The following is a 27,549-nucleotide window of genomic DNA, read 5'->3' on the forward strand; positions in this document are numbered from 1 at the left end:
ATCAGGGGTATTAAACTCAGATATATAAATGTTTTATGACGTACACATTTTTTTCTAATGAACTTCAGCATCTTTGGATGATGTAAAGCCCAAAGTGTGTTGTTTCAAAAGAGATGTAAATTGTGTATGTAGCACACTGTTGTCAGAAACTTTTACCATTGAAAGTCAGGAAGGTCATTTTCAGCTGTGAGGCCCAAAAGTGGGGCTGAAACCGAACAGGGTTCAAGAAACCGGGTTTATTTTCATATAAGTAACAGTATTTAGTTCAGTAAACTTAAGTTGATTTAAAGGAGAATTCAGTGCTGTTTAGTTCAGTAAAGTCTTCATTTAATCCAAAACTATTCGATTCATTAAGTTCAATTATCCTCAAATTAATATTTTTACATTCAATAAAAACAAATCATCCAGTTTTCATTGATGTTTATTTAGTGAATAATGCATTTAATAAACAAATGGTTTCAACCTTATAGTTGAGGGGAAAAAGCAGATAAAAATGCACCAGTTGTTGAAAACAAAACCAATATAGAAACATTTCTTCCAGCTCATAAATCCTATAAAACATGCAGCATTAAACATGAACTTCCAGCAGATGAACATCTCATAATACTGTCTGGAAGTGAGAAATGTACAGGTTGTTTTTACTCCATACACATGAACTTACTTTGATCAGAAACACAATCATACTCCAAATCAATTCATCAATAAAGTCAATAAAAGAATCCCAAACTGCTGTGTGTCTTGTCCTCTCTATTAATGACGTCATTAGAGCTCCACTACTTCTAATGACCTGCTGTGACAGTGAGCTCTAATACACATCACACTGCCACCTACTGGTCATTTAAGATTCTGCAACATTCATAGAGTCACTCCGGTCAACTTCCGGTTCTCAACTCGGATTCACTCGCTTTATACACAGTTTACAGCCGTTTTTATCTTATTAATGACTGTAATATCGCTCTTCTCTCAGGAACAACAGAAAAGCTGTGAAGACATGATATTTTATCCGCTTTTTACCTCTGTAATGTGCGCATGCGCATAGTCCGGTTAAGAGAGACCGGGTTACGTCACAGACGGAGGGCGGGGCATCTCCCTGTGACGTCACAGTAAGGCAACGTCTATAATTGGTAACGCGTCTCTGTTTCTCTCATTTCCGAGGTTTTTGCTTGTGAGTAAAGAGGCATAAACATGGAGCTCTTCAGAAGGTTGAGAAAGTTTTTTCAAAGCAGAAGAACAAAGAAAACTAAGCAGATTGCTGAAATGAAGGAGAAGCTGGAACTCATGGAGAAAGTAGTAGAAGACTTGGATGCATTTTCTCTTCTAATGATAGAGAAGATAAGAGAAGAGAAAGAAGAAAAAGCCATTCTGCTACAGACGGTGCAAAAGTTGAAGGCTACTTTGGCTTCTGAGCGAAAGCAGCAGGAACAGGTCATAACTGAGAGAAGCCAGAGCTGGACAAGAGAACAACAACAACTGGAGGAACGTGTTGCTCAGCTTGAGTTTGTTTTGGAACAGACCACCATGGAGCTCCAGTCTTCCCTGGAAATCAATAAGGAACTGGAGAAAACTGTAGACTGTGAGAGAGAGACCTGGAACAGAGAACAAGAGAAAGTGGAGGAACATGTTGCTCAGCTCGAGGTCACTTTAGAACAGACCACAATGGAGCTCCAGTCTTCCCTGAAAATCCATGAGGAACTGGAGCAAACTGTAGAATGTGAGAGAGAGAGCTGGAGGAGAGAACAAAAACAACTGGAGGAACATGTTGCTCAGCTTGAGGTCACGTTGGAACAGACCACCAAGAAGAAAACTGTAGAATGTGAGAGAGAGAGCTGGACGAGAGAACAAAATAATTTAGAGGAACATGTTGCTCAGCTTGAGGTCACTTTGGAACAGACCACCATGGAGCTCCAGGATACTCAGAATCACTGTGAAAAAGTAAAAAATAGTGCAGAGCAGGAGAGAGATCATTTGATCAGAGACAAAGAGCGACTGGAGGAACGTGTTGATCAGTTTGAGCCCACGTTGGATTTTGAGGAAAAACAAGAGGACGAAAGAGAGAAAACTAAACTTGACATAGAGGAGAGGAACAACTTACAGCTTCAGACCAACAGGGGGCTCCAGGATACCCAGAATCTCTGTGAGGAAGAAAAGAAGACTTCAGAGAATAAAACAGAACATTATATGAGAGTCCGAGAGCGATGGGAGGAAATTGTTGCTCAGCTGAGACAAGAAAACATTCAAAAGAAAACGAGAAATAGAAAAAGAAGAAGCCGACAAGAGAAACAGAGAGTCTGAACATGCCTTTTTCCTCTTTCTGTTTCTCTTATGGCTATTTATGATAGTTTTACACTTATAGTCAATAGTATAAAGCTGAGTGTAAAGCTATTGTATCTTGTAGATCGTCTCGTCTTTTGATAATTTTTTATTTCTGTTTTGTCAAATCTTTTTTTCATCTTTTTTTTAATTTTGATTTGAATCTTTTACTACAAAGAGTTACAATAAACACTATTAACAACCATGATTTTTGTCTTCCTTACAAACGCCGTATGACCTCCTCATGGATTCTTCCACTAAGTTTATATTCCTCTTGTGGGGCAGGGGGCTGTGGCTCGGGGTCATAATGCTGAGGGGGAGGGAGGTCAGGAGGGAGAGGGAAACTGGTCCTCAGTGCCACATTGTGCAAAACACCACACACCCTGATAATCTTACACACTTTTTCCGGGTGGTATAGAAATCTTCCATCTGAGACATCCAGAGCTCCACATCTGCATTTAAGGAGGTGAGGAGCATCTGAGGGGTGAAGCCTCTGTCACCTGTCATATTATAGACTACATCAGGACAATGTTTACAATTTCTACATGTTGTTAAAGTCACCAAGAAGCCAGTCATCACGTCCTGCAGCTGCCTGTAGTCTGTTCCCTACACTGCTATGTGTCAGGATAAAGGAATCATGTGCTGAAGCAGGTCAGTGTGCCACAGTGAAGGGAAACCTGATGTATCGACTACCAACCTTAATAATAACATCCAAAATGACAAGAGTCCCTGGAGACTCTTTTTCTCCTTAATCTTCCATTGGCACCGCAGCATTTATGATTTATTCCAGCTCATTATGGAAATATAAAATAAACTGATATTTGGTCCTGTGCCATGAACATAAAAGCAATAAGAGCTACAGAAAAGCTCCTGCTTCCCTCTGTAGCGGGTATTTAAATCCCATTTAAAATCCTTTCAGTGGTTCTACATTCTGTTTCTATGAAGTGTTTTCACAGTTTGCATGTTAATTAGCTGTATGGTGCATTTAAGTGCATGTGAATTATGTGAATTTATGAACCACATCTGGCTGGAAAAGACAAGTGTCCAAATACTTTTGACCACACAGTGTGTATCAGCTGAAAAGCAGCAGCTTCGGATCAGTCGCGTTTCCACTGGGATTCAACTCTGTAATATTACTTTTGATTTGTATTATATGAAATATTTTATATTATATATTTGATATTATTTGGTTGGACTTTTCTTTCCTCAGCATCACTTGGATTTCCTCCTGTAGCTCCGAGAGATGCCGTGTTCCAGGTGGAGGATGAAGACCCTCTGCCGGGATGAAACGAACTGTATGACCCCTGGAACGGTGAGTTTCTGAGGTTTATGGATTTTATTCTCTTAAAAACACAGAGTTTATCATTTATTATAATTATAATTATTATTAACCATCGGTATTGGAGTGAAGAGGGGAAAAGCGATGTTCCCCATTTTGTGTTTACTCCTGATCATTAGTATAAAGATCACAGACTTGCAGGAAAAAGTGGATACATTTGTCTAAAATAAATAAATAAAGAATGATAATAAAGAGTGATAATATTTCCATAAATGTTGCAGTGAGCAGAAATGGACCTTTCGGCTAATGGTGTAGGAGACATCATCATTAGCCTCATGCTAGCCGGGTTTGCTAGCGCTGCTTTTGTGTTTATTTTATTAGAAACGTCTACTTTTTGACTAAAAGATGAATAAAACTATATTTAGGTAAATAAGATAACATAAGTTACATTAGTACATAAGTTTACTTATAGTTCACTAAAAATCTGTGTAGTGTATGACTGAGTTGTTCCTCTGTGTGCTTCAGTAACTGCTGTTAAACTGAGAGGAAAGAAAAATGGGTTCAGTTCAGCAGAAATGAACTGATAAACAGTGTTAGGAAAAGACAAAGTGTTCAAATATTTACTCAAATATAAATTGTGATAACTTGTTAAAATGTTTTTAATGGTTTAATAGAGGATTTATTCAGGTTTAAACACACAAGCTGGTGGTGAAGGTAATATTGATTATAGATTCCTTTTACGAGACGCGTCTCACTGTGTGTTTGTCTCTTCAGACACAGGAAGACGGAGACAGGACACGGCATCAGTATCCTCCAAGCAGCTCGTCCCCTTTGAGGACTCAGTCTCCTCCAGGCAGCTCGTCCCCTGTGAGGACTCGGTCTCCTCCAAGCAGCTCGTCCCCTGTGAGGACTCGGTCTCCCCCAAGCAGCTCGTCCCCTGTGAGGACTCGGTCTCCTCCAAGCAGCTCGTCCCCTGTGAGGACTCGGCCTCCTTCAAGCAGCTCGTCCCCTGTGAGGACTCAGTCTCCTCCGAACAGCTCGTCTCCTACCAGTCATGAGCCTCACATGAAGATGAAAATAGAGCACATAGTGTTTGAACAGCTTTATGTTATAGGTTACAGAGGGATTTCTGTCCAACACCAGGGGATCAGGAGGAAAAGGGAAAAAGATGAGATCAAGAGGAAGAAGATGAAGAGAAGATGTTATGGACTCATCTCTCTGAGCAACAGTTTTAAGTCTCATCTCACTCGTTCCTGTTCAGTATCTCACCTCAGGACTGGGGATATCAAAGATTCCTGTAGATGATGTGTTGTGTATACAGTAGAACATCAGCTGTAGGAGAACCAGGGAATAATTGACCAAACAAGGATTTAAATATCAAGATTTAGCAGAAAGGAGGAAGTTGTTTTTGCTGTGAACTGATCAAATGTTACACTAGGGCACTTTGTATTTGTGGAAGTGGTGTTACGAATCTCACGTGTAAACATTTAAATTGTTTTTATGCCTCGTTAGTCTTAAAACTAACATTTATAGAACTGACTAAAAGAAAGTTTTTTTTTTTTTCATGGATCACCTCAAATCAGTGTTACATTCATTGTGTGTGTATAATGATGGCATGTCAGCTATAAGGGTGATGAAGGAAAAGTCAAATCTAAATGAAGTTTGTCACTTTTTTGTTTCTTGTCATTATTTGTTGTCCTCCCCATGTGCTGCTGTACACAGGTGAACAGAGACGTCCATTCCACACCAAACTTTTTACAGAAATTACCAAATCTTGATTTTAATACTGCTGAGATGATTTTATAGGAGTTTAGTTTCTTATTTTAATACCGATATAAAAATCCCATACATATTATGGTGTAGTCGTGGACCAGTTGAGAAAACACTAAGTGCTTGTAAAAAGACTGCAGCAGATCAAAATCAATCACATCTTTTATTAATGTTTTTTCTTTTTTAAATACATTTTTGGACCTGATTGTATTCAGTAAAAAATATGTATTAAAGTTAATTTACCTTGTGATTAATTTACCAGATTATTTTATTCTTATGATAATTTCTTACTTACAAACATCTTAAGTCGATAATTATGATTGAAGAATGACAAGAGACTATAAATACTACCATGTGTTTAAGTAAAACATCTGTTTGTGTTCAGAGAATGTAAGTATAATGAATAATCTAAGGGAAATTAAATAAAGTCTTGTTAAAAGTGCAGTGTTGTCAGGAAACAGAAGGAAGTGAGGCCAGGTAGCATGAATGAATGATTTATTTTCTAATAGCTCATAACACACATCTGACACGCGCTAATCACGTGTTCTCACATTCTTTATTTTCAATGCACTTCTACTCCCCCTAATGGTCACTTTAAGTATAACACAACAACAGGTCACCACATGCAGTACAAACTAATTACACCTCAAATTAAACCCCATAATTTTTTATCAAAATCACATTCCAAACTGCAAACACGTATTTTCTATTAAATAATATAATTCTAAATATTTTAATACCCTACTGTGTCTAAACAGAGGAGCGCTATAGGAACTCGTGTAGGGTTTACAATCACACACCACTTCGCTTGTCTTAACACCACCCGTTTTCAGCTTCGGCGTCTGCATTTGAATCATTGAAGCCCCGCCTCTTTTGTGACGTCGGTATCTCTGATAGCGCCCTCAACTGGCTTTTATTGTCATGACAACTTTGTTGTGCTGCAGTTCAACACAAACATTTACTGACCACAGCAATGAAGCGCAAACAAACAGCTGAAATGTTTTTAATTGTTTTTAGTGATAAGCGTCAATGTTTTGAACAATCCGCTCTCCAAGACACCAAAAAAGATTTTTCAGCCAGAAAGAGCGACTTTCAGAAGAAAGAAGGAGAAATAATGACAGATAATAAGACGGGTAACAGCTTTTATTTTGTAGATAAATTTAACATTGCCAAGTGCAGAGATAAAAAAGGCAACATCAGAAGGCCAATGAATGCCTACATGGTTTGGGCGAGGAAACAGCGGCCCATCTTTTCCAAGGCCAATCCAAATAGCAGCTCTGCAGAGATCAGCATGCAGCTTGGGATCCAGTGGAACAAACTGAGTGAAGAACAGAAGAAACCCTACTACACTGAATCATGGAGGCTTAAACAGGAACACAAACAGTTGTTTCCTGGTAGGTGAACTTTCTTTATAGACAAATGGCAAAATAACTAAACAAACACATCAATTCTGACACTTTTATCGTTTTTATGTTGCTTCTTACTCTTTAAATTCTTCTTTTCTATCATGTAGATTGGGTTTATAAACCGCTTCCAAAGAAGGGAAGGAGAAAAGGCAGTGTGCAGAGTAGTGACTCACAGAGGAGACCTGATCATCAACCAAACCACCACATAGTCATGAACATGCCAGAAGAAGTACCAGTCCATGACCTCGTGCCTGAAGTTAGTGATCAGTTCCCCGGCCTTAGCCACCAAGAACTGCTGTCTCCTAAAGACTTCTGCTTTGATCCTCCTCTTTTCCCTTCTGTTTCTGAGTCGATTTTCTGCCAGACCAAGTGAGTTAATAAACTGCATTGGAACAGTTTCAGAAGAATGAGTTTTACTCTGCATCTTAAATAATCACCATAATCGCCACTCATTTACTTTAATATGCAGCTAAAATTGTGCACTTCTGTTTACAGCACCTGCTATGGGTCTGAGTGTACAAGCAGTGAGGTTCAGCTCGAGGACGAGGAGGAAATCACTTTGCTCAACAACGACATCTTTTCCATTTTAAATGAGGATTGTGACTTTTTTAACCAGTCTGGAGATCAGAATCATACTGAAGACCCCCACAACAGCACAGAGATCCTGGATTCTGTACCAGCCTTTGATGTCGACAGCTTCGAGGATCTGTTGAAGAAACTTGAAGAGATGGAAAATGATTCAGGAATAGAGGAAGATGGTGAAATACGAACATTTCATGTACTTTAGTGTGCATGTTGTTTCACCATCTTCATTTTATATTGAATTCCAATTTAAAGTTTTATTTAAATAAAGATTTTGAATTCCAATCATGTCTAATGTCTCTTCATCACAGAGAGCATTCAATCACTTCATTTTCTTTCCTGAAGTCCACTTTAGTAAATTCAGTGATGTTTGATGTTCCTTAACCCTCTGGAGTCTGAATTGCTGCCGGCGCCCAATCGTGCTTTTTTTTAGATGCCAGCAAAAAGAGCTTAAACTGCTCGGTCCTATTTTATCAAAAATGTCAAAGTAATACATCATTTAAATCTGTAAAGGGTCTTCTTTCATTTGTGTATGCTCACTATATAAACAGAACGTTGTATTTTTTTTTAATGAATAAAATAGTCAGGGTGCGCCATCTGTCGCCTTTGTTTTTTTTGGGGTTTTTTTATATATATATTTTTTTTATTGAATACAAAAGTATATAAACAACAAAAGCAAATATACACTTACAATGTAGATAAATATTACAGGCTCAACACAGTATAACTAATAAATTGTTTAGAAAAAAAAAGAAAATAAATAGATAGAAATCTGAAATTATAATTTACATGAACTTAAATAGTGAGTAAAAGAAAAGAAAAAATAAATAAATAAATAAAATTAAATAAAGATAAATATTAGGGGCAGTATCACAATTAATTAAATGATGTCAATAAATAAAGCAGCTTCACAGCACTCTGCACTTTCATCTTATTGAGGGCCTTGAAAAAACATTTGAAGTCATTTTTTAATATAATAAGTAGTGTGTGGGGGGGGGGGGGGGAATTAAAGAATCTACATTTATGAATGAAATATTTTGCTAATATTACAATGTTATTAGGCAAAAAGAATGAACACAACAGTCTTTAGGTACTCCAAATAAAATATGATGTAAAGGAAAAACAAAACTATCAACAACCACCTCTTTTTCTATCAACCAGTCCTGAATTGACATCCAGAAGAGTTTGGAGAAATTGCAGAAGAGAAAGATCTGATCCGTGTCTTCAGAATGGCTTTCACAAAAGGAACAGGGGACAATTTCTATATTAAATTTCTGATTTAGGAATTTGTAAGAAGGATAAATCTCATTAAAAATTCTGAAGTGTATTTCTTTAGCTTTAGGAGGAACAGGAGGAACATCTCATCAGCATCTTTATGCCAGAAGGTATTGCATTAACAACAGTGAAAAACTCTTCCGGGTGACAGGCAAAGCCATGTTTCAAAGTAAAAGCATTATAGTCTAAAATGTGACCCTGTTCATCCATTAGATCTCTTACTGACCATATACTTCTGTTTAACCAATTCTTATAGCATAAAGATCTGTTCCTGTGCAATATATATTTGTTGTTCCAAACTGAAGCATTATGAGGTGTAAAATTGTGTGTATGTGCCAATTTCCAAAATAAGAGTACTAAGAGGGCTTAGTTTCACTTGGAGTTTAGATAAATCAAAATCACATTTGAGAAAAAATGTAATTCCACCAAGTTCTTGAAACAAAGCTGATGAAACTGTAAACCAAAAACTCTCTTCTTTACATAGAAACATTTTTAACCATTTAAGTTTTAACAAAATATTCATGTTTTCAAATTTAATTACATTCAAACCACCTTGTTCATAGGATTTTGTAGTGTCTGCTTTTTTTATATAATGGGCTTTGTGCTTCCAAATAAAATTAGAAATTTTTTGGGAGCATATTTTAATGAAATTTGAGGGAGGAGCCAAAGAAAGAGCGGGATAAATCAGTCTTGATAAATATTCAACCTTCGTTAGCAAGATTCGGCCAAAAATGGAAATGTCTCTTTGTAACCAGCAATTTAATATTCGGTTTGCTTTTTGCAAGTTATTATCAAAATGTTCTTTCGTACTTAATTTCTGGTCTTTGGTAACACTATAATGCCTAGATTCTTAGATTCAACTGGAGTCCTGATGCCTTAGAAAAAACATTAACTAATGAGATAGCCAGAGGAATTTGGTCTTTGTCTTTTAAGAACAGTGTAGTATCGTCTGCCAATTGACTAATTGCTAAACTTTTACCAAATACTTAGAATTTTTGTACCGTTTGATCATGAATAACTAAAGTAGACAACATATCCGCAGCCAAAATGAATAAAAGAGGGGACAGAGGGCATCCCTGCCTTATTCCACGACTAACAGGAAATCTTTGTGATGTACCATAGGGAAGAGAAATAAAACTGTTCATACCTTTATAGATCATTTTTATAATATTGACAAAGTGCTCACCAAAACCAAAGCTTTCTAAAGCTTTAAATAAAAACCTGCGTCAAAGGCTTTCTTAAAGTCTAAGAAAAGAATATATCCATCATCCTCTATCAAGTGATTGTATTCTACCATATCCATTACTAGCCTTACATTATTGTGAATGGATCTTTCTTTAAGAAATCCCGATTGAACCTCATTAACTACTCCATTAAGTCCTTTTTTCAATCGATTGACAAAGACGTGTGTGAAAATTTTATAGTCACTGTTAAGTAAAGTGATTGTGCGGAAATTATCTAAAAATCTATGATCTTTATCTGGTTTGGGGATTAATGTAATCAAGCCTTGACTCATTGTGGGGCCCAATGAACCATCTTCAATAGATTCAATAAGGGCATTAAACAGTAACATTTTCAAATCATTCCAAAAAAATGTATAAAATTTCCTGTAAGGCCGTCAGGACCAGGCGATTGGTTTGATTTGAGTTTCTGTACAGCTAAATCGAGTTCTTCCATACATAATTGTGCATCACAAAGCTCTCTTAATTCATTGTCAATCTTAGGAATAAAATGTATAATTTTTTCAAAAAAGTCATCACACTCCTTTGGAGAAAAATTAGACAAATACAAGTCACTGTAGAAATTATGTATTTCTTTGCTTATTATTTTAGGATCAGTATTTTCAACATCATTTACCATTAGGGAAACAATAATGTTTTTTGATTGCCGTTTGTTTTCTAACCTACAAAAATAGGACTTGCTCTTCTCTCCCTCTTCTATCCACTTGGCTTTTGAGCGAATGTATGCACCTTTAGCTTTTTTAATGTACAAGTTATTCAGTTGTTCGGATTTCGGAGGCCCGTAACACTAACACAAAACTTAAATATCCCTCTGGGTAGGTGTAATTGAGAATTAAATTACTTTTATATTAGAAAACAGGAGATAACTAAGCCGCTTAGTAAGAGCACATGTGTTCAGCCTGCCATCTTGCCGGAACTGAGAGAAAGAAAGACCGGAGGGCGGAGCATCTCTGTGTGACGTCACAGTAGGGCCACTTGTATGTATGAACGCTATTTCTCTCATTTCCTAAGGTTTGTGCGTGTGAGTAAAGAGGCATAAACATGGGGCTCTTCAGAAGGTTTAGAGAAATTTTTCAAACCAGAAGAAAGAAGAAATCTGAGCAGATTGCTGAAATGAAGGAGAAGCTGGAACACATGGAGAAAGTAGTAAAAGATTTGGATCCGATGATAGAGAAGATAACAAAAGAGAAAAAAGAGAAAGTCTTTCTGCTACAGACGGTGCAAAAGCTGAAGGCAATTTTGGCTATTGAGCGAAAGCAGCGGGAACAGGATATAACTGAGAGAAGCCAGAGCTGGGCGAGAGAACAAAAACAACTGAAGGAACATGTTGCTCAGCTTGAGGTCACTTTGGAACAGACCTCCATGGAGCTCCAGTCTTTCCTGAAAATCCTTAAGCAAAACCCCACATACTTCCAGAACATCACTAAGCTTCTGTCTTCACTGATCCTCCATGAGGAACAAGAGAAAATTGTAGAACGTGAGAGAAAAAGCTGGGCCAGAGAACAAAAACAACTGCAGGAACGTGTCGCTCAGCTTGAGGCCACATTAAAAAGAAAGAAAGGAAAGAAGGCAAAACTAGACATGGAGATGCGTAATAACTTACAGCTCAAGACCACCAGGTCCCTCCAGGATTCCCTGAAACATTCTGATGAAAAGAAGTGTGCAGATCATCAGAGTGATCATTTGAGGAGCGACAGAGAGCGACTGGAGAAACGTCTTGCTCTGCTGGTGACCACTTTAAATTTTGAACAAAATAAATTTGAAAAGGAAATAGAGATGATCAAACTAGATATGGAGGAGATGACCAACGTACACTTTCAAACCATCAGAGAGCTGCAGGATTCCCTGAATCATTGTGAGGAAGAGAAAAATTATTTAATGAGAGACAGAGAACGACTGGAGGAACGTGTTGCTCAGCTGGAGGAAACTTTGGAATTTTAACAAAATAAATTTAAGAAAGAAAATAATGAAGGCCAAACTAGACATGGAGGAGATGATCACCTTACAGCTCCAAACCACCAGGATCTCCAGAATTCCCTGATTCACTGTGAGGAAGAGAAGAAGACTGCAAAGGATGAGAGAGATCATTTGATGAAAAATAAATAAAAGGATAAACTAAAGGCCAAACGACAGATCAATCACTTTATACACAACTTCTTCAATAATTCATGAAGAACAGAAAATGGCAGCACTGGAGAGCAAAAAGTCTCTAAGCTCTGGGCATGTTTAGATTCAGCATATGAGCACATGTTATACATATAATAAAGTAAAAAAAATTGTTTATTGTAATATAAAAAAAAATACATGTTAAAATTGTGTGTTTTTTGTTTTTATTATTAAACTGTTGGACTTCATTTAAATTCAACTAAGAAATAAAATCCACATGATAAAATGTTGGGGAATGTGACAAAAGTAAATGATATTAAAATAAAGGTTAAAAAGTAAAACTAAATAAAAATTATATTTATTTATTTCAATAACTCCATTCAGTTTGATCAATTCAGTTAAAAAAAGATTTGGTTCAGTAATTTGACTCCTTTGAATCAGTTCAAGTAACTCAGTTCAAAAGAGTTAAATAATAAAGTCCAGAAGAGTCGGTTCACTGGTTTCCACTATTTCCACTATCATACGACACTCAGTCACATGGCGCTAATTAAACAGTTCCTCATCGTCATTATCACACAATATGAACAGTTCAGACTCATATACACGTTACTGATCAACCAACACACATCTTTACCTTTTAATACCACAAAACTCACCAGAATCCCATTGTTCAAGATCTGAGGTTGCATTTTCTCTCACGCAATGACATCAGTACACATCTAATTCCATATACAACCATTTTTACACATTACAAACTGTGTACTCACCAAAATCCAAAGAAATAAACATGTAGGTATGTATTTTATCCTCTTTGACTTTATTTTCTTGCTCTGAATTATGCTGCTGCTCATCTCTTCCATACATCATACATTCTTATAGGAAAACCAAGGACCAATTAACATCTGTTTACAGGCTGCATTTGGCCCTGGGACCAGATTTTGGATCCCCCTGAGATACCTAGAGTGCTCATGGAGAAGTTATTTCCAAATCTCCCAAAACACACTGAATTTGAAGATTAATTCAGCAGTTCAGCAGTTCATGCTGAAACCCCTGCAACAGCTGGAGCTCTGTTCTTTATTAAACTCCACCATTTATAACTTCACCTCTAAAACACAATGAAGTTTCAATACTGTAATGTTCATTTGTTGCTGGTTTCACATTCAATTCAATTTTCTTCTTTCATGCGTGTGTATCACAATCACTTCACAAGTTTCTCCTTAAGTTCTTATAAAATTACAATAATTACAATCCAGACCACTCGAAATCATTTACATTGTAGGACGGAGTCTTTATGTTTATTTGTAAATTATTATTATTATATCTAAATATCACTGTAATCACTCTGATCACATGTCCTGCTTTACACATGAGTCCCAAAGCACTTAAAGCACCAACAATAAAATAATATTATTTAATACAAAATTACCTTCAAATATCAATCTAGAAAAATGGCCCTGAATCCTGTATGTACACAAAACAGACAAATGAAGCTCATTTAAAATGATTTCAGTTATTCTACATTCTGTTTATATGAAGTGTTTCCACAGTTTGCATGTTAATTGGCTGGATGGAGCATTTAAGCATTATGCATTTTATGTGAATTTATGAACCACATCTGGCTGGAAAAGACAAGTGTCCAAATACTTATGAAAAGCAGCAGCTTCGGATTCGCGTTTCCACTGGGATTCAACTCTGTAATATTACTTTTGATTTTTATTATATGAAAAATGGTATATTATATATTTGATATTATTTGTTTGGACTTTTCTTTCCTCAGCATCACTTGGATTTTCCTCCTGTAGCTCCGAGAGATGCCGTGTTCCAGGTGGAGGATGAAGACCCTCTGCCGGGATGAAGCGAACTGTATGACCCCTGGAACTGTGAGTTTCTGAGCTTTATGGATTTTATTCTCTTTAAAACACAGAGTTTATCATTTATTATTATTATAATTATTATTATTGAGAAACAAATCACCCATAAAATCCCCAAATAGGTGGAAAGGTGATCAGGACCATCGGAACCGGAGTGAAGAGGGGAAAAGCGATGTTCCTCATTTTATGTTTACTCCTGATCATTAGCATAAAGATCACAGACTTGCAGGAAAAAGTGGATACATTTGTCTAAAATAAATATATATAAGGGTGATGAAGGAAAAGTCAAATGAAGTTTGTCACTTTTTTATTTCTTGTCTTTATTTGTTGTCCTCCCCATGTGCTGCTGTACACAGGTGAACAGAGACGTCCATTCCACACCAAACTTTTTACAGAAATCACCAAATCTTGATTTTATTACTGCTGAGATGATTTTATAGGAGTTTAGTTTCTTATTTTAATACCAATATAAAAATCCCATACATATTATGGTGTAGTCGTGGACCAGTTGAGAAAACACTAAGTGCTTGTAAAAAGACTGGCAGCAGATCAAAATCAATCACATCTTTCATTAATGTTTTTTCTTTTTAAATACATTTTTGGACTTGAATGTTTTCTAAAAAAATATGTATTACAGTTAATTTACCTTGTAATTAATTTACCAGATTATTTTATTCTTATGATAATTTCTTACTTACAAACGTCTTGATAAGTAGATGATTATAATTGAAAGATAAACAGAGACTATAAATACTACCATGTGTTTAAGTAAAACATCTGTTTGTGTTCAGAGAAGGTAAGTATAATGAATAATCTAAGGGAAATTTAATAAAGTATTTGTTAAAAGTGCAGTGTTGTCAGGAAACAGAAGGAAATGAGGCCAGGTAGCATAAATGAATGATTTATTTTCTAATAGCTCATAACACACATCTGACACGCGCTAATCACGTGTTCTCTCATTCTCTATTTTCAATGCACTTCTACTCCCCCTAATGGTCACTTTAAGTATAACAACAACAGGTCCCCAAATGCAGTACTAACTAATTGAACCTAAAATTAAACCCCATAATTTTTTATCAAAATCACATTCCAAACTGCAAACACGTGTTTTCTATTAAATAATATAATTCTTAATATTTTAATACCCTACTGTGTCTAAACAGAGGAGCGCTATAGGAACTCGTGTAGGGTTTACAATCACACACCACTTCGCTTGTCTTTACACCACCCGTTTTCAGCTTCCGTGTCTGCATTTGAATCATTGAAGCCCCGCCTCTTTTGTGACGTCGCTATCTCTGATAGCGCCCTGGACTCGCTTTTATTGTCATGACAACTTTGTTGTGCTGCAGTTCAACACAAACATTTACTGACCACAGCAATGAAGCGCAAACAAACAGCTAATATGTTTTTAATTGTTTTTAGTGATAAGCGTCAATGTTTTGAACAATCCGCTCTCCAAGACAGCAAAAAAGATTTTTCAGCCAGAAAGAGCGACTTTCAGAAGAAAGAAGGAGAAATAATGACAGATAATAAGACGGGTAACAGCTTTTATTTTGTAGATAAATTTAACGTTGCCAAGTGCAGAGATAAAAAAGGCAACATCAGAAGGCCAATGAATGCCTACATGGTTTGGGCGAGGAAACAGAGGCCCATCTTTTCCAAGGCCAATCCAAATAGCAGCTCTGCAGAGATCAGCATGCAGCTTGGGATCCAGTGGAACAAACTGAGTGAAGAACAGAAGAAACCCTACTACACTGAATCATGGAGGCTTAAACAGGAACACGAACAGTTGTTTCCTGGTAGGTGAACTTTCTTTATAGACAAATGGCAAAATAAAAAAACAATCACATCAATTCTGACACTTTTATTGTTTTTATGTTGCTTCTTACTCTTTAAATTCTTCTTTTCTATCATGTAGATTGGGTTTATAAACCGCTTCCAAAGAAGGGAAGGAGAAAAGGCAGTGTGCAGAGTAGTGACTCACAGAGGAGACCTGATCATCAACCAAACCACCACATAGTCATGAACATGCCAGAAGAAGTACCAGTTCATGACCTCGTGCCTGAAGTTAGTGATCAGTTCCCCGGCCTTAGCCACCAAGAACTGCTGTCTCCTAAAGACTTCTGCTTTGATCCTCCTCTTTTCCCTTCTGTTTCTGAGTCGACTTTCTGCCAGACCAAGTGAGTTAGTAAACTGCATTGGAACAGTTTCAGAAGAATGACATGCAAATGAAGTTTTACTCTGCATCTTAAATAATCGCCATAATCGCCACTCATTTACTTTAATATGCAGCTAAAATTGTGCACTTCTGTTTACAGCACCTGCTATGGGTCTGAGTGTACAAGCAGTGAGGTTCAGCTCGAGGACGAGGAGGAAATCACTTTGCTCAACAACGACATCTTTTCCATTTTAAATGAGGATTGTGACTTTTTTAACCAGTCTGGAGCCCAGAATCATACTGAAGACCCCCACAACAGCACAGAGATCCTGGATTCTGTACCAGCCTTTGACGTCGACAGCTTCGAGGATCTGTTGAAGCAACTTGAAGAAATAGAAAATGATTCAGGAAAAGAGGAAGATGGTGAAATACGAACATTTCATGTACTTTAGTGTGCATGTTGTTTCACCATCTTCATTTTTTTTTTTTATTTAAATAAATAAAGATTTTGAATTTCAATCATGTCTAATGTCTCTTCATCACAGAGAGCATTCAATGATGGTATTTTTTTTCTTGAAATCCACTTTAGTAAAGTCAGTGATGTTTGATGTCCTTAAAGAAAAGGAATTTGACAGAAACTGAAGTTGAGGTATTTTCTTGCAGCTTTAGTGCTTTGTTCATTTTGAGCTCTGAAAGCAATATAGCTGACAGTTAATGTGGGGCAGAACCTGATTCACTTAAACATCTGTACTTTATAATTAATCGCATGGATTGGCACAAGAAAGTGGATGATCTTTCAGCAGTCATTCTGACAGGGTTAACACTGGATTCACCTCACAACACCTGAACACTACTGCTGGATGGAGCAGCGGGTGCGTGCACGAGCGGCGGTTGGTGAATGGAGGGTGGAGCCGGGGGGAAACGAGCGGTGAGAAGCAGATCTGTGGCTGATGGGACTAATCAGTGTGCTCTGTTTTAGTGACTGGTGATGAGGAGAAAAAGGAGAAAGACACCGAGCAGAGCTGAGCACGTGTGTGTGTGTGTGTGTGTGTGTGTGTGTGTGTGTGTGTGTGTGTGTGTGTGTGTGTGTGTGATGTAAAGTGTTTGAGTAAATGTACTTCGTTACTGTACTTGAGTAACTATAAGTGACTTCCTGTCTGATGAACTGTTCTGTATTGGTCCTGTTTACTTCAATAGTAAGGAATGTAGACCTGAGATCCTGATTATTGGTCTTTTATTACCCATAAGGCAGTGGTTTTTACCCTTTTTTGAGGCGTGACTCATTGTTTACATAAAGAAAACACAGTGCATGTAGGGGTACGGTCTCAGGAGCCCTGCAGTAAGTGTGCTGTGTGCATGTGATTGATGAATGTGCAGGTAGAAATTCAACTGAAACTGCATTCAATCTGGTTGATTATCAAGCAAGTTATTTTTTAACTACATTTAAGTTCCCTGTTATAGGATAACTTGCAATTTTGTAAATTCCAACTGTATTTCCATTCATTCCTGTTAATACCTAAATATTCCTGATAATTCATATGGGAAGTTTCCAGTCTTGAAAATTCCTGCAACCACATTCCTAGGAAATACATGAGCTGTTCCTTGGTCGTGGGCACAGGGATATTTTGCCTGCCTTTTTTTTTTCTTTTAAGTTTTACATTGTTCTGATATCAGATGCCCCAAGAAATTGCAGTTTAGACACAGAAGCTTTGTGTATGTGAGGATCCTCTATAATTATTTGGAGAAAGAGTCTGGTGTCATTATGCCATGGCTTGAGAAGTCGGGATGTTGTTAATAAATGTGAACTGATTTAATGTCATACAGTGTGTCTGTGTTCTACATTACAGTGGGGTCTGAGGTTCGGTTCCTACCTGTGTTTTTCTTGTTCTGCCTTCTGCTTCAAATTCCTACATGTTCTATGAAAACCAGTTTACAGTAATTTTCTTTTCCCCCTTTTTCTTTTACTGTCTTCTATTTGTTTAAGTGTTTCTTTGAGCATACAACATACTATACAATACAATACAATACAATACAACACAATACAATACAATACAATACAATACAATACAATACAATACAATACAATACAATACAGGTGTGAATCTACCTGTATTTGAGAGTTTATTTGTTAATTATCCGCTAGTTGGCAGTAATGGCACACTTACCAGTAAGCTGTAGAAGAGCTCATGATCTTCATATCACTTCACTTCTGCCCTCAGACTCTCACTAGTGTACAGAGATGATTGTGGATTAAACATATTAATGTGTGAATGTTAGATTTTGCGATGTTTCTTCTTATTTAGATCTGCAAAATATACCAGGACTAAAAGGTAAATAAAACCTGTGTTCCACACTCTTTATTGTTCTTTTACCAGGTTGTAAGTGTTCCACCTGCTGCAAGTTTTCCACCTGCTTTACTCCACTCCTACTGCTGTAGCGCCCCCTACCTCCACCTCCACCCCCACCATTATACAGCCTGCACTTACATTATCACTGCTCATTCATTATTTTTATATTTTTTAGTCATATTGTCTTTTATTGGATAGAAGATTTTGTGTTTTCTTCAAAAGGGAAATCAGATCTTTACATTTTCAGCACACAGTTTACAAAGTCATAGTTTGCTGGATCCTTCAGCAAGAATTCAGCAGCCAAACCTAATGTAAATGTACCAATGCAGATTCATGTCATTGAAAAAGACCTTCATATGTCATTATCATAATCATCATTATTATTCTTAAGTTAATAATATACAATATGTGTCTTTACAGCCTGGTAGTCAAAGTCCATCTCCTTCAGCCAGTGATTCATCTTCATCCAGTCCTTCATCTGCATCCAGTCCTTCATCTGCATCCAGTCCTTCATCCGCATCCAGTCCTTCATCCGCATCCAGTCCTTCATCTGCATCCGGTCCTTCATCTGCATTCAGTCCTTCATCCGCATCCAGTCCTTCATCTGCATCCGGTCCTTCATCTGCATCCGGTCCTTCATCCGCATCCAGTCCTTCATCCGCATCCGGTCCTTCATCTGCATCCGGTCCTTCATCTGCATCCGGTCCTTCATCTGCATCCAGTCCTTCATCCGCATCCAGTCCTTCATCCGCATCCAGTCCTTCATCTGCATCCAGTGATTCATCTGCATCCAGTCCTTCATCTGCATCCAGTCCTTCATCCGCATCCAGTCCTTCATCTGCATCCAGTCCTTCATCTGCATCCGGTCCTTCATCCGCATCCGGTCCTTCATCCGCATCCGGTCCTTCATCCGCATCCAGTCCTTCATCTGCATCCAGTCCTTCATCTGCATTCAGTCCTTCATCTGCATCCAGTCCTTCATCTGCAGCCACACCTGCTGTTTATTCCAGTTCTGCTCCTCTAATTATTTATTTCCGGTATTTTAAGCCACTCAGAGACTTGAAATCATTTTACTCTTTATAAATATTTTTGCTAATATTATATAGTTGTGTTATGATTTTACTTTTGTGGATTTACTGCTATTTGTATCTATTGTTTTGTATTTGTATTTGTACCTTTGTGTGTTTGCATCAATTATAATTTATCGTTTGACATTGTTGTAGCATTTTCAGTCATTAAAAATAAAATGTTTTATTGTACATAGAACAGTGACTCATGAATTATTCTGTGAACCTGCTGAACCCATTATCATCTTCATTATTATTATCCTTATTATTTATATATATATATATATATATATATATATATATATATATATATATATATATATATATATATATATATATATATATATATATATGAACTTTAAATGTTTGTTAAATGATGTAAACAATTATAAACTCAATCTGAACAGAGTGGGGATCCTGATTATGTTCCTTATCAAAAACCACTAAGAACCTGAACGTGATCTTCAGTCAATTTAGTGATCATCAGCACAGACCTCATAGTCCTCACCAGAGTCTGGATTCTTCTGAAAACACACACAAAAGCCCTACATCACCTCTAATCCTCACTAATAATACATTACAAATGATACAAATGTACTATGATTTAAGTGAATCAATGCTTCAGTTCAGTGAGATTACAAGTTGGGTTTAAAGCTGTAGATTTTATAGGAGGGTGGATTTTATTTCTACATACTATTCTTTCCTTCAAAAAAGGATTAAGGGGATGATTTGGGAAAAGGTAGAGGTTTATTTATGTTTACTCCAATAACATCACTTGGGAAGGGCAGATTTGATTCTACCCCTCTGACATCTACTCGGGGGTCTGCCCTGGAGAATTAGTGAAATGAAACGGTACGTGGCAGTGAGCTCCACATCCCTGTAGTGTTGGTGGATGGAGCTCACGTGACTCTAAAGCAGATGAAGCATCAGTGGAATTCATGATGGAGATGCTGAACCAGCTGGACGTAGACACTTTATATATATTTATAGTGTTTTAAATGCCTTTATTATACAGTTACAGCAGTAGGAACTGTTATGAGAGCTGGTGCACAAATAGAGGAAACACCCACACATGCAGAATAAAATTAGAAAGAAGAATTACAAACTATTTGTATAAAATCTCTATGAAAGAAATGAAAATCATCAGGCTATAATACTGCACTGTATGTCACTGGCTAAAAAAGAGCTTTTGTAGTTTTAAAAATATTGATACATTAAAAGCTTTGATTTTATAAATATGTATGAATGAAGGTTTAAAAGTGTGATGTTGATTTGTTGCTGGTTTCAGGAAAATATTTATTAAAATGTTCTTCTTTCATGCATGTGTATCACAATCACTTGACAAGTTCCTCTTAAAGTTCTTATAAAATGTTTAATAATCACGATTCAAAACACTCGAAAACATTTACATTGTGGATTGTTTTTATTTATTTTCCTAAATAATATAATAATAAAAAAAGAAGTATATAAACATAAAAAATATAATAACGTGCAATATTAATATCATATTTTTTTTAATTATTATTATTATTATTATAAATATATGTTTTTCTTCTTGTTCTTCCTCTTTTTCTTTGTGCCAAAGAGCATCTTTGTTTCCTGAAAGAAAAATGCAGAGGAGTTTTAGTCTACACATCATGTGTGTGTGTGTGTGTGTGTGTGTGTGTGTGTGTGTGTGTGTGTGTGTGTGTGTGTGTGAGGATACTCACCGAATTGACTCCTACTTTTCCTGTTTTTAGGATCATGTTCATTTCATCCACCTGCACACAAACACACACATATACACTTCTATCACACGTGTGTCACGTGCATATAAAGAGTGAATAGAGGAGTGATGTGTGTGATTATGAATAGATGTAAATGAGGAATTTGTGGGTGGGGTTTTGTTACCACATGACCAAAACTTAATCATCATATTAATATAATATTATTTAACATAATAATACACTCGTTACTACAACCACTTATTACAAATCATTACTAAATATAATATTAGTGTGTGTGTGTGTGTGTGTGTGTGTGTGTGTGTGTGTGTGTGTGTGTGTGTGTGTGTGTGTGTTTGCTCACTTTTGTTTGCAGACGATCAGGATCAGAAATCATGTTCATGATTTCAAAGTTGTTTTCACTCCCAATCAGCATCCATGAAATTTTATTCGCTTCAGCCGGGTGGATTTTCTCTACCAGAGGCAACAGGTGATCATCTGCAGAGAGAGAGGGAGAGAGAGAGAGAGAGAGAGAGAGAGAGAGAGAGAGAGAGTGAGTTACTGAAACTGCTTGTGTGTGTGTGTGTGTGTGTGTGTGTGTGTGTGTGTGTGTGTGTGTGTGTGTGTGTGTGTGTGTATGTGAGTGTAACACTTACGTGCCATCTGGATCTGCATTTCAAAATCTGCAGACTCCAACATGTAAATGGTTAAGCGCTTCTGGGGTGCTGCAGCCATGGATACATCCTGCACATCTGGAACATGAGATGAAGCTGGACTCTGTTCTAGAGCTGGAACATGAGGTGGAGCTGGACTCTGTTCTACAGCTGGAACATGAGGTGGAGCTGGACTCTGTTCTACAGCTGGAACATGAGATGGAGCTGGACTCTGTTCTACAGCTGGAACATGAAATGAAGCTGGACTTTGTTCTACAGCTGGAACATGAGGTGGAGCTGGACTCTGTTCTACAGCTGGAACATGAGGTGAAGCTGGACTTTGTTCTACAGCTGGAACATGAGATGAAGCTGGACTCTGTTCTACAGCTGGAACATGAAATGAAGCTGGACTTTGTTCTACAGCTGGAACATGAAATGAAGCTGGACTTTGTTCTACAGCTGGAACATGAGATGGAGCTGGACTCTGTTCTACAGCTGGAACATGAGATGGAGCTGGACTTTGTTCTACAGCTGAAACATGAGATGGAGCTGGACTCTGTTCTACAGCTGGAACATGAGGTGGAGTTGGACTCTGTTCTACAGCTGGAACATGAGATGAAGCTGGACTCTGTTCTACAACTGGAACATGAGATGGAGTTGGACTCTGTTGTACAGCTGGAACATGAGATGGAGCTGGACTCTGTTCTACAGCTGGAACATGAGGTGGAGTTGGACTCTGTTCTACAGCTGGAACATGAGATGGAGTTGGACTCTGTTGTACAGCTGGAACATGAGATGGAGCTGGACTCTGTTCTACAGCTGGAACATGAGGTGGAGCTGGACTCTGTTCTTCAGCTGGAACTTGAGGTAGAGCTGGACTCTGTTCTTCAGCTGGAACTTGAGGTAGAGCTGGACTCTGTTCTACAGCTGGAACTTGAGGTAGAGCTGGACTCTGTTCTACAGCTGGAACTTGAGGTAGAGCTGGTTTCTCATCCACAGTTGTGCGCTCTTCTACAGCAGGAACTGTGTTTACTGCTGGGGCATTTTCTTTATTTCGCTCTCCCTTCTGGCTTGGTGTGAAGGGAGTCATATTCTGAGTCTGTAACACAAAGACACACACAGCTGTAAACACTTCATTCCATTTTGTTTTATCAGATCATCATCACTGCTAGCAGGAGGCTCTTGAGGGAACCAGCTAGAGGAGGATCTTTAACCTTTTCAGCCAGTAACCCATTTACTGCAATATTGAACTTCAGCATCAAATCATTTTAATGGGGACAGCATGGGGTGGTAGATGTTTAGGGTACAGTCTTCACCTGCACATTCTTCATCCTCTGCACGTTATGATGGACAGGGTTATCCTGGTGTTCTGGTCTCAGTAAGGTCTTCTGCTTGTTAATGAAGACCTGGGTGTGGTGGTTTCTCTCAGTCTCGCGCTCCTTACGAGACTTAAAGTGTTGGATGGAGCTGTAACACAACAGAGACACTGCTCTTAGACACCGCTGTTAGTCTTTATGCCGACACCAGAAAAATTACCCCCTGATGCTGACTGAAATCCCCTCATATGACCAAACCCACACTTTATATTAATAGCTTACACTTTATGGCCGTTAAGAAGTTTGCCATTGAGTTTCTCTTTTGCCAAATTCGCCGCCTCTGGAGACTCAAATTGGACGTATCCATATCCTTTTGTCCCCGTCTTGTAACGGACAACCTTCAGGAGAGACACGTCATGTCAACACACAATTCATATCAAACAGATCTAATACAGGACTTTAGTAGAAAACATGCTAATCATGCTATACAGATGTTATTCAGATCCAAACAGTTTAAAGCACAAACCCTGCATGACAGGATCTTCCCAAAGACTGAGAACAGGTCAAAAAGGGCCATGCTGTCAATCTTCTCCAGGTCCAAGTTCTTGATGAACAGGTTTCCGATGCCGCTTTTCCTCATGGTGGAATCCCTCTGAGACCACATGACTCTCATAGGGTTCCCCATAAGGAGCTCACAATTAAGTGTTGCCAACGCTCGCTCAGCTGAGGAAACAAAATTCATTACAGGTCATTCATTTCAGTAAAAAAGACTGGGGAAAGATGGGTGAGGAGAAAACACTCTCAAATTTTATTTAAGGCACAAAACCTGACCATATTCACATAATAAAGTAGTAAAATAATACAGAAATTACTCCTGGAGTATTAAGTAGACAATAAACTGGTATAGATGCAGAAATAGTGTATCGGGGTTTAATGAGGATTTAATTACCATCGGCTCGCTGGTAAAAGTTGACGTAGGCGTAACTGAGTGAAACGCCGGTGTTCCAGTTCCTGCAGATCCGGATGGAGTGAACGTGGCCCACAGAGCTGAATTTCTCCATCAGCATGTTTTCTGTCACTTCATGGTGCAGATCACCAACATACAGTGCTGAAATACTCGAATTCATTTTTATCTAAAAAAAACAACAAACAAACAAACAAACTGTCAGTTATAAAGAAGAGAATAAACACCAAACCAAACCTACAGTCTTAAACAGAAAAACATCAGTATGAGTGAACTACAATCAGTTTCTACTCTGAAATGTTGAAAGATTGTAAAACATACGGGTTTAAAAGATCTTACATTTCTACATTTCTCAGTACAAAAATTAAGTTAACAAAAAGCACAAAACAGTCTAAAAAGCAGGACCGGATGCAGATGAAGGACCGGATGCAGATGAAGGACCGGATGCAGATGAAGGACCGGATGCAGATGAAGGACTGGATGCTGATGAAGGACTGGATGCAGATGAAGGACCGGATGCAGATGAAGGACCGGATGCAGATGAAGGACTGGATGCAGATGAAGGACTGGATGCAGATGAAGGACTAAATGCAGATGAAGGACTGATGAAGGACTGGATGCAGATGAAGGACTGGATGCAGATGAAGGACTGGATGCAGATGAAGGACTGGATGCAGATGAATCACTGGCTAAAGGAGATGGACTTTGACTACCAGGCTGTAAAGACACATATTGTATATTATGAACTTAAACATAATGATGATGATAATGACATATAAAGGGCTGTATAATGGTGGGGGTGGAGGTAGGGGGCGCTACAGCAGTAGGAGTGGAGTAAAGCAGGTGGAACACTTGCAGCAGGTGGAACACTTACGACCTGGTAAAAGAACAATAAAGAGTGTGGAACACAGGTTTTATTTACCTTTTAGTCCTGGTATTTTTTACAGATTTAAATAAGAAGAAACATCGCAGAATCTAACATTCACACATTAATATGTTTAATCCACAATCATCTCTGTACACTAGTGAGAGTCTGAGGGCAGAAGTGAAGTGAAGATCTATAAATATAACACACTTTAACACACTTGAGCAAAAACCAAAGTCTTTTACAATGATCTCAGTGCTTCCACTATTTGATCACTGGATGAGAAATGGGAATAGATAAAGCAGATATTGTTCTATATGATTAGGGATGTAAACTGTAGCAGCGGTGCGCGAGTGGAGGCGGAGCCGGACGGCACGAGCGGTAAGAAACACCTGCAGCTGATGAGACTAATCAGTGCTCTGTTTCAGTCTGGTGACACAAAAAAAAAAGAGGGACACCAAGCAGAGAGACGAGCGGAAGGTCGCTGAAGGGGAAATAAGCGCAGACGGGCGCCGGTGGAAGACGCGTCGGGCGCAAAGTGAACTCGTGTGGACGCAAAGAAAAGTTGTGCCGGTGCGTGAGGAAACTCTGGCGGGCGCTAAAGAGAGAAAGCGTGAGGGAGGGACCACCGGCGAACGTCAAAAAAGAAAAGGCGTCCAGAACCGTGAGTGTGTGGGTGAACCCTGGTGTGAGCACTGGAAAGGAAAACGCCAGGGTGAAAACGAAAGAAAATAAAGAAGCTCTGCTTGGTGAACTTTTGCCTGTCTGTCTTTCTTCCAGTGCAGTTTGTTACATAAACATCACTTTATTGAGATTTTGTAAATAAAAATAAATATTGCAACGATTATTTCTGCATCCCACAGCAGAGGACATTTAAAGCACATGAGTGTGGTCACAAATATAGTTGTGCAGGTCCACAGTGACGTGACATGAAAGAGATGATCACCTGAAAGTCTGAAATGAACACTTTAGGAGGGTGGAATCCACAAAGACGTTTCTGTGGTCCACCGGAACGTTTCGACTGGCCGTGGAACTGCACTGGACATTTCTTACTCTGTACAAATAAAGACCTTTAGGTTATGGTACCGGTGTTTAATTATGTTCTCATACACATTTTAACAGCACAAACCTTATAAAACAGATCGAACCATTTCTTCTGACGGAGAGCAGGTGTGTTTCCAGCTTCAGAGCCAAATCCCAGTGCTGCCAAACCGCCACAGACGAGACGTCCACTCATCGTCAACTACCCCCGCGGACGAGACGTCCACTCATCATCTACCGCCACAGACGAGACGTCCACTCATCATCCTCTACCACCACAGACAAGACGTCCACTCATCGTCCCCTACCGCCGCAGACGAGACGTCCACTCATCGTTCCTCTACCGCCGCAGACGAGACGTCCACTCATCGTTCCTCTACCGCCGCAGACGAGACGTCCACTCATCGTTCCTCTACCGCCGCAGACGAGACGTCCACTCATCGTTCCTCTACCGCCGCAGACGAGACGTCCACTCATCGTCCTCTACCGCCGCAGACGAGACGTCCACTCATCGTTCCTCTACCGCCGCAGTCGAGACGTCCACTCATCGTCCTCTACCGCCGCAGTCGAGACGTCCACTCATCGTCCTCTACCGCCGCAGTCGAGACGTCCACTCATCGTCCTCTACTGCACTGATGAGCTCACGAAAAAACACATTAATGTAAATGTAATGCACGTATGAGAATTTTGTTTTTAAGATACATGAATCTGTTGTTGTTTATGTCGTTAATGTAACATATAATAAGAGATAGTAGCTTGAAAAGTGATGCAATGTACAATTACCATGCGCAAAAATACATTAATACACAATATCATACACAAAAAAGTTCTTTCTAATGATCTGTTCTGTATGTTAATGCAGTTCATTGTAAAAGACAGTAACACAGGAAGTGCTGCAGTATATTAGTACATCATGATCACCAAAGATCAAAACAACAACCAGAACAACACCATAATAGACAATAAAATACAGGAAAATATGCACAAGTCTATTGTGGTTCATGTGGTTGGTCATGTAGTAAATTTTACCTGAGTTTTCTTAAAGTCTAATTCCAGAAAATATACGTGCCGTGGACTACAGTTGAACACCTGGAGAATAAAAGATGGACAAACTCGTGCCCAGTGTTGTGCTGGTTACTAAGAAATAGTGACTAGTTGCAGTTACTAGTTAATTCATTCAAAAAGTAACTCAATTACTTTGTTGATTATTTACAACAAAAAGTAATGCGTTACTGTTAAAAGTAACTTTTTAGTTTCTTTTTAAAAGAACCTTCTTTAATGTTCCCATTAATGCCCTTTTATGTGTTATGGTCTACAAACACAAAACTGACTTAAACACAAAGTAATATTTAAAGTCAGAGCAGCACAAACTGAATATATCACAAGGATTACTAAAATAAATAACAAAACAAGCTGAATAATATATTCACAATCAAAAACTAAAGTGGCTTCTGCATCATAAAAGCTGTTGTGTTGAGCTCTTAAACATGTTCCTTTCACAGCTGAAGTATGAAAACTATCAACAATGTAGAACAGAACACCGGGTTAGCTTCTAGCTTCTAGCTCCTCAGGCATGGAGTTTCTGGAGGTGTTG

General features: G+C 38.3%; 2 protein-coding genes across 2 annotated transcripts in view; one reads left to right on the forward strand and one right to left on the reverse strand.

The window, feature by feature from the left end:
• Nucleotides 1-27,549, forward strand: part of LOC310724928 (uncharacterized protein) — a 254,798-nt gene that overhangs the window by 160,907 nt on the left and 66,342 nt on the right. The window lies entirely within an intron of this gene.
• On the reverse strand, nt 20,447-24,223 carry LOC310734018 (polyadenylate-binding protein 1-like 2; the record flags this gene model as incomplete). The annotated part of the gene is made up of 7 exons (XM_083555582.1): nt 24,035-24,223; nt 23,612-23,808; nt 23,368-23,483; nt 23,092-23,236; nt 22,668-22,862; nt 21,123-21,173; nt 20,447-20,455 (listed from the first exon to the last, which is right to left on the reverse strand). Exons 1-7 carry the CDS (start codon nt 24,210-24,212, stop codon nt 20,447-20,449), a joined length of 891 nt encoding a protein of 296 aa, XP_083411708.1. The 5' UTR covers nt 24,213-24,223.

This window comes from Silurus aristotelis (assembly GCF_946808225.1).
Source record: "Silurus aristotelis genome assembly, chromosome: 1".
Lineage (NCBI taxonomy): Eukaryota > Metazoa > Chordata > Actinopteri > Siluriformes > Siluridae > Silurus > Silurus aristotelis.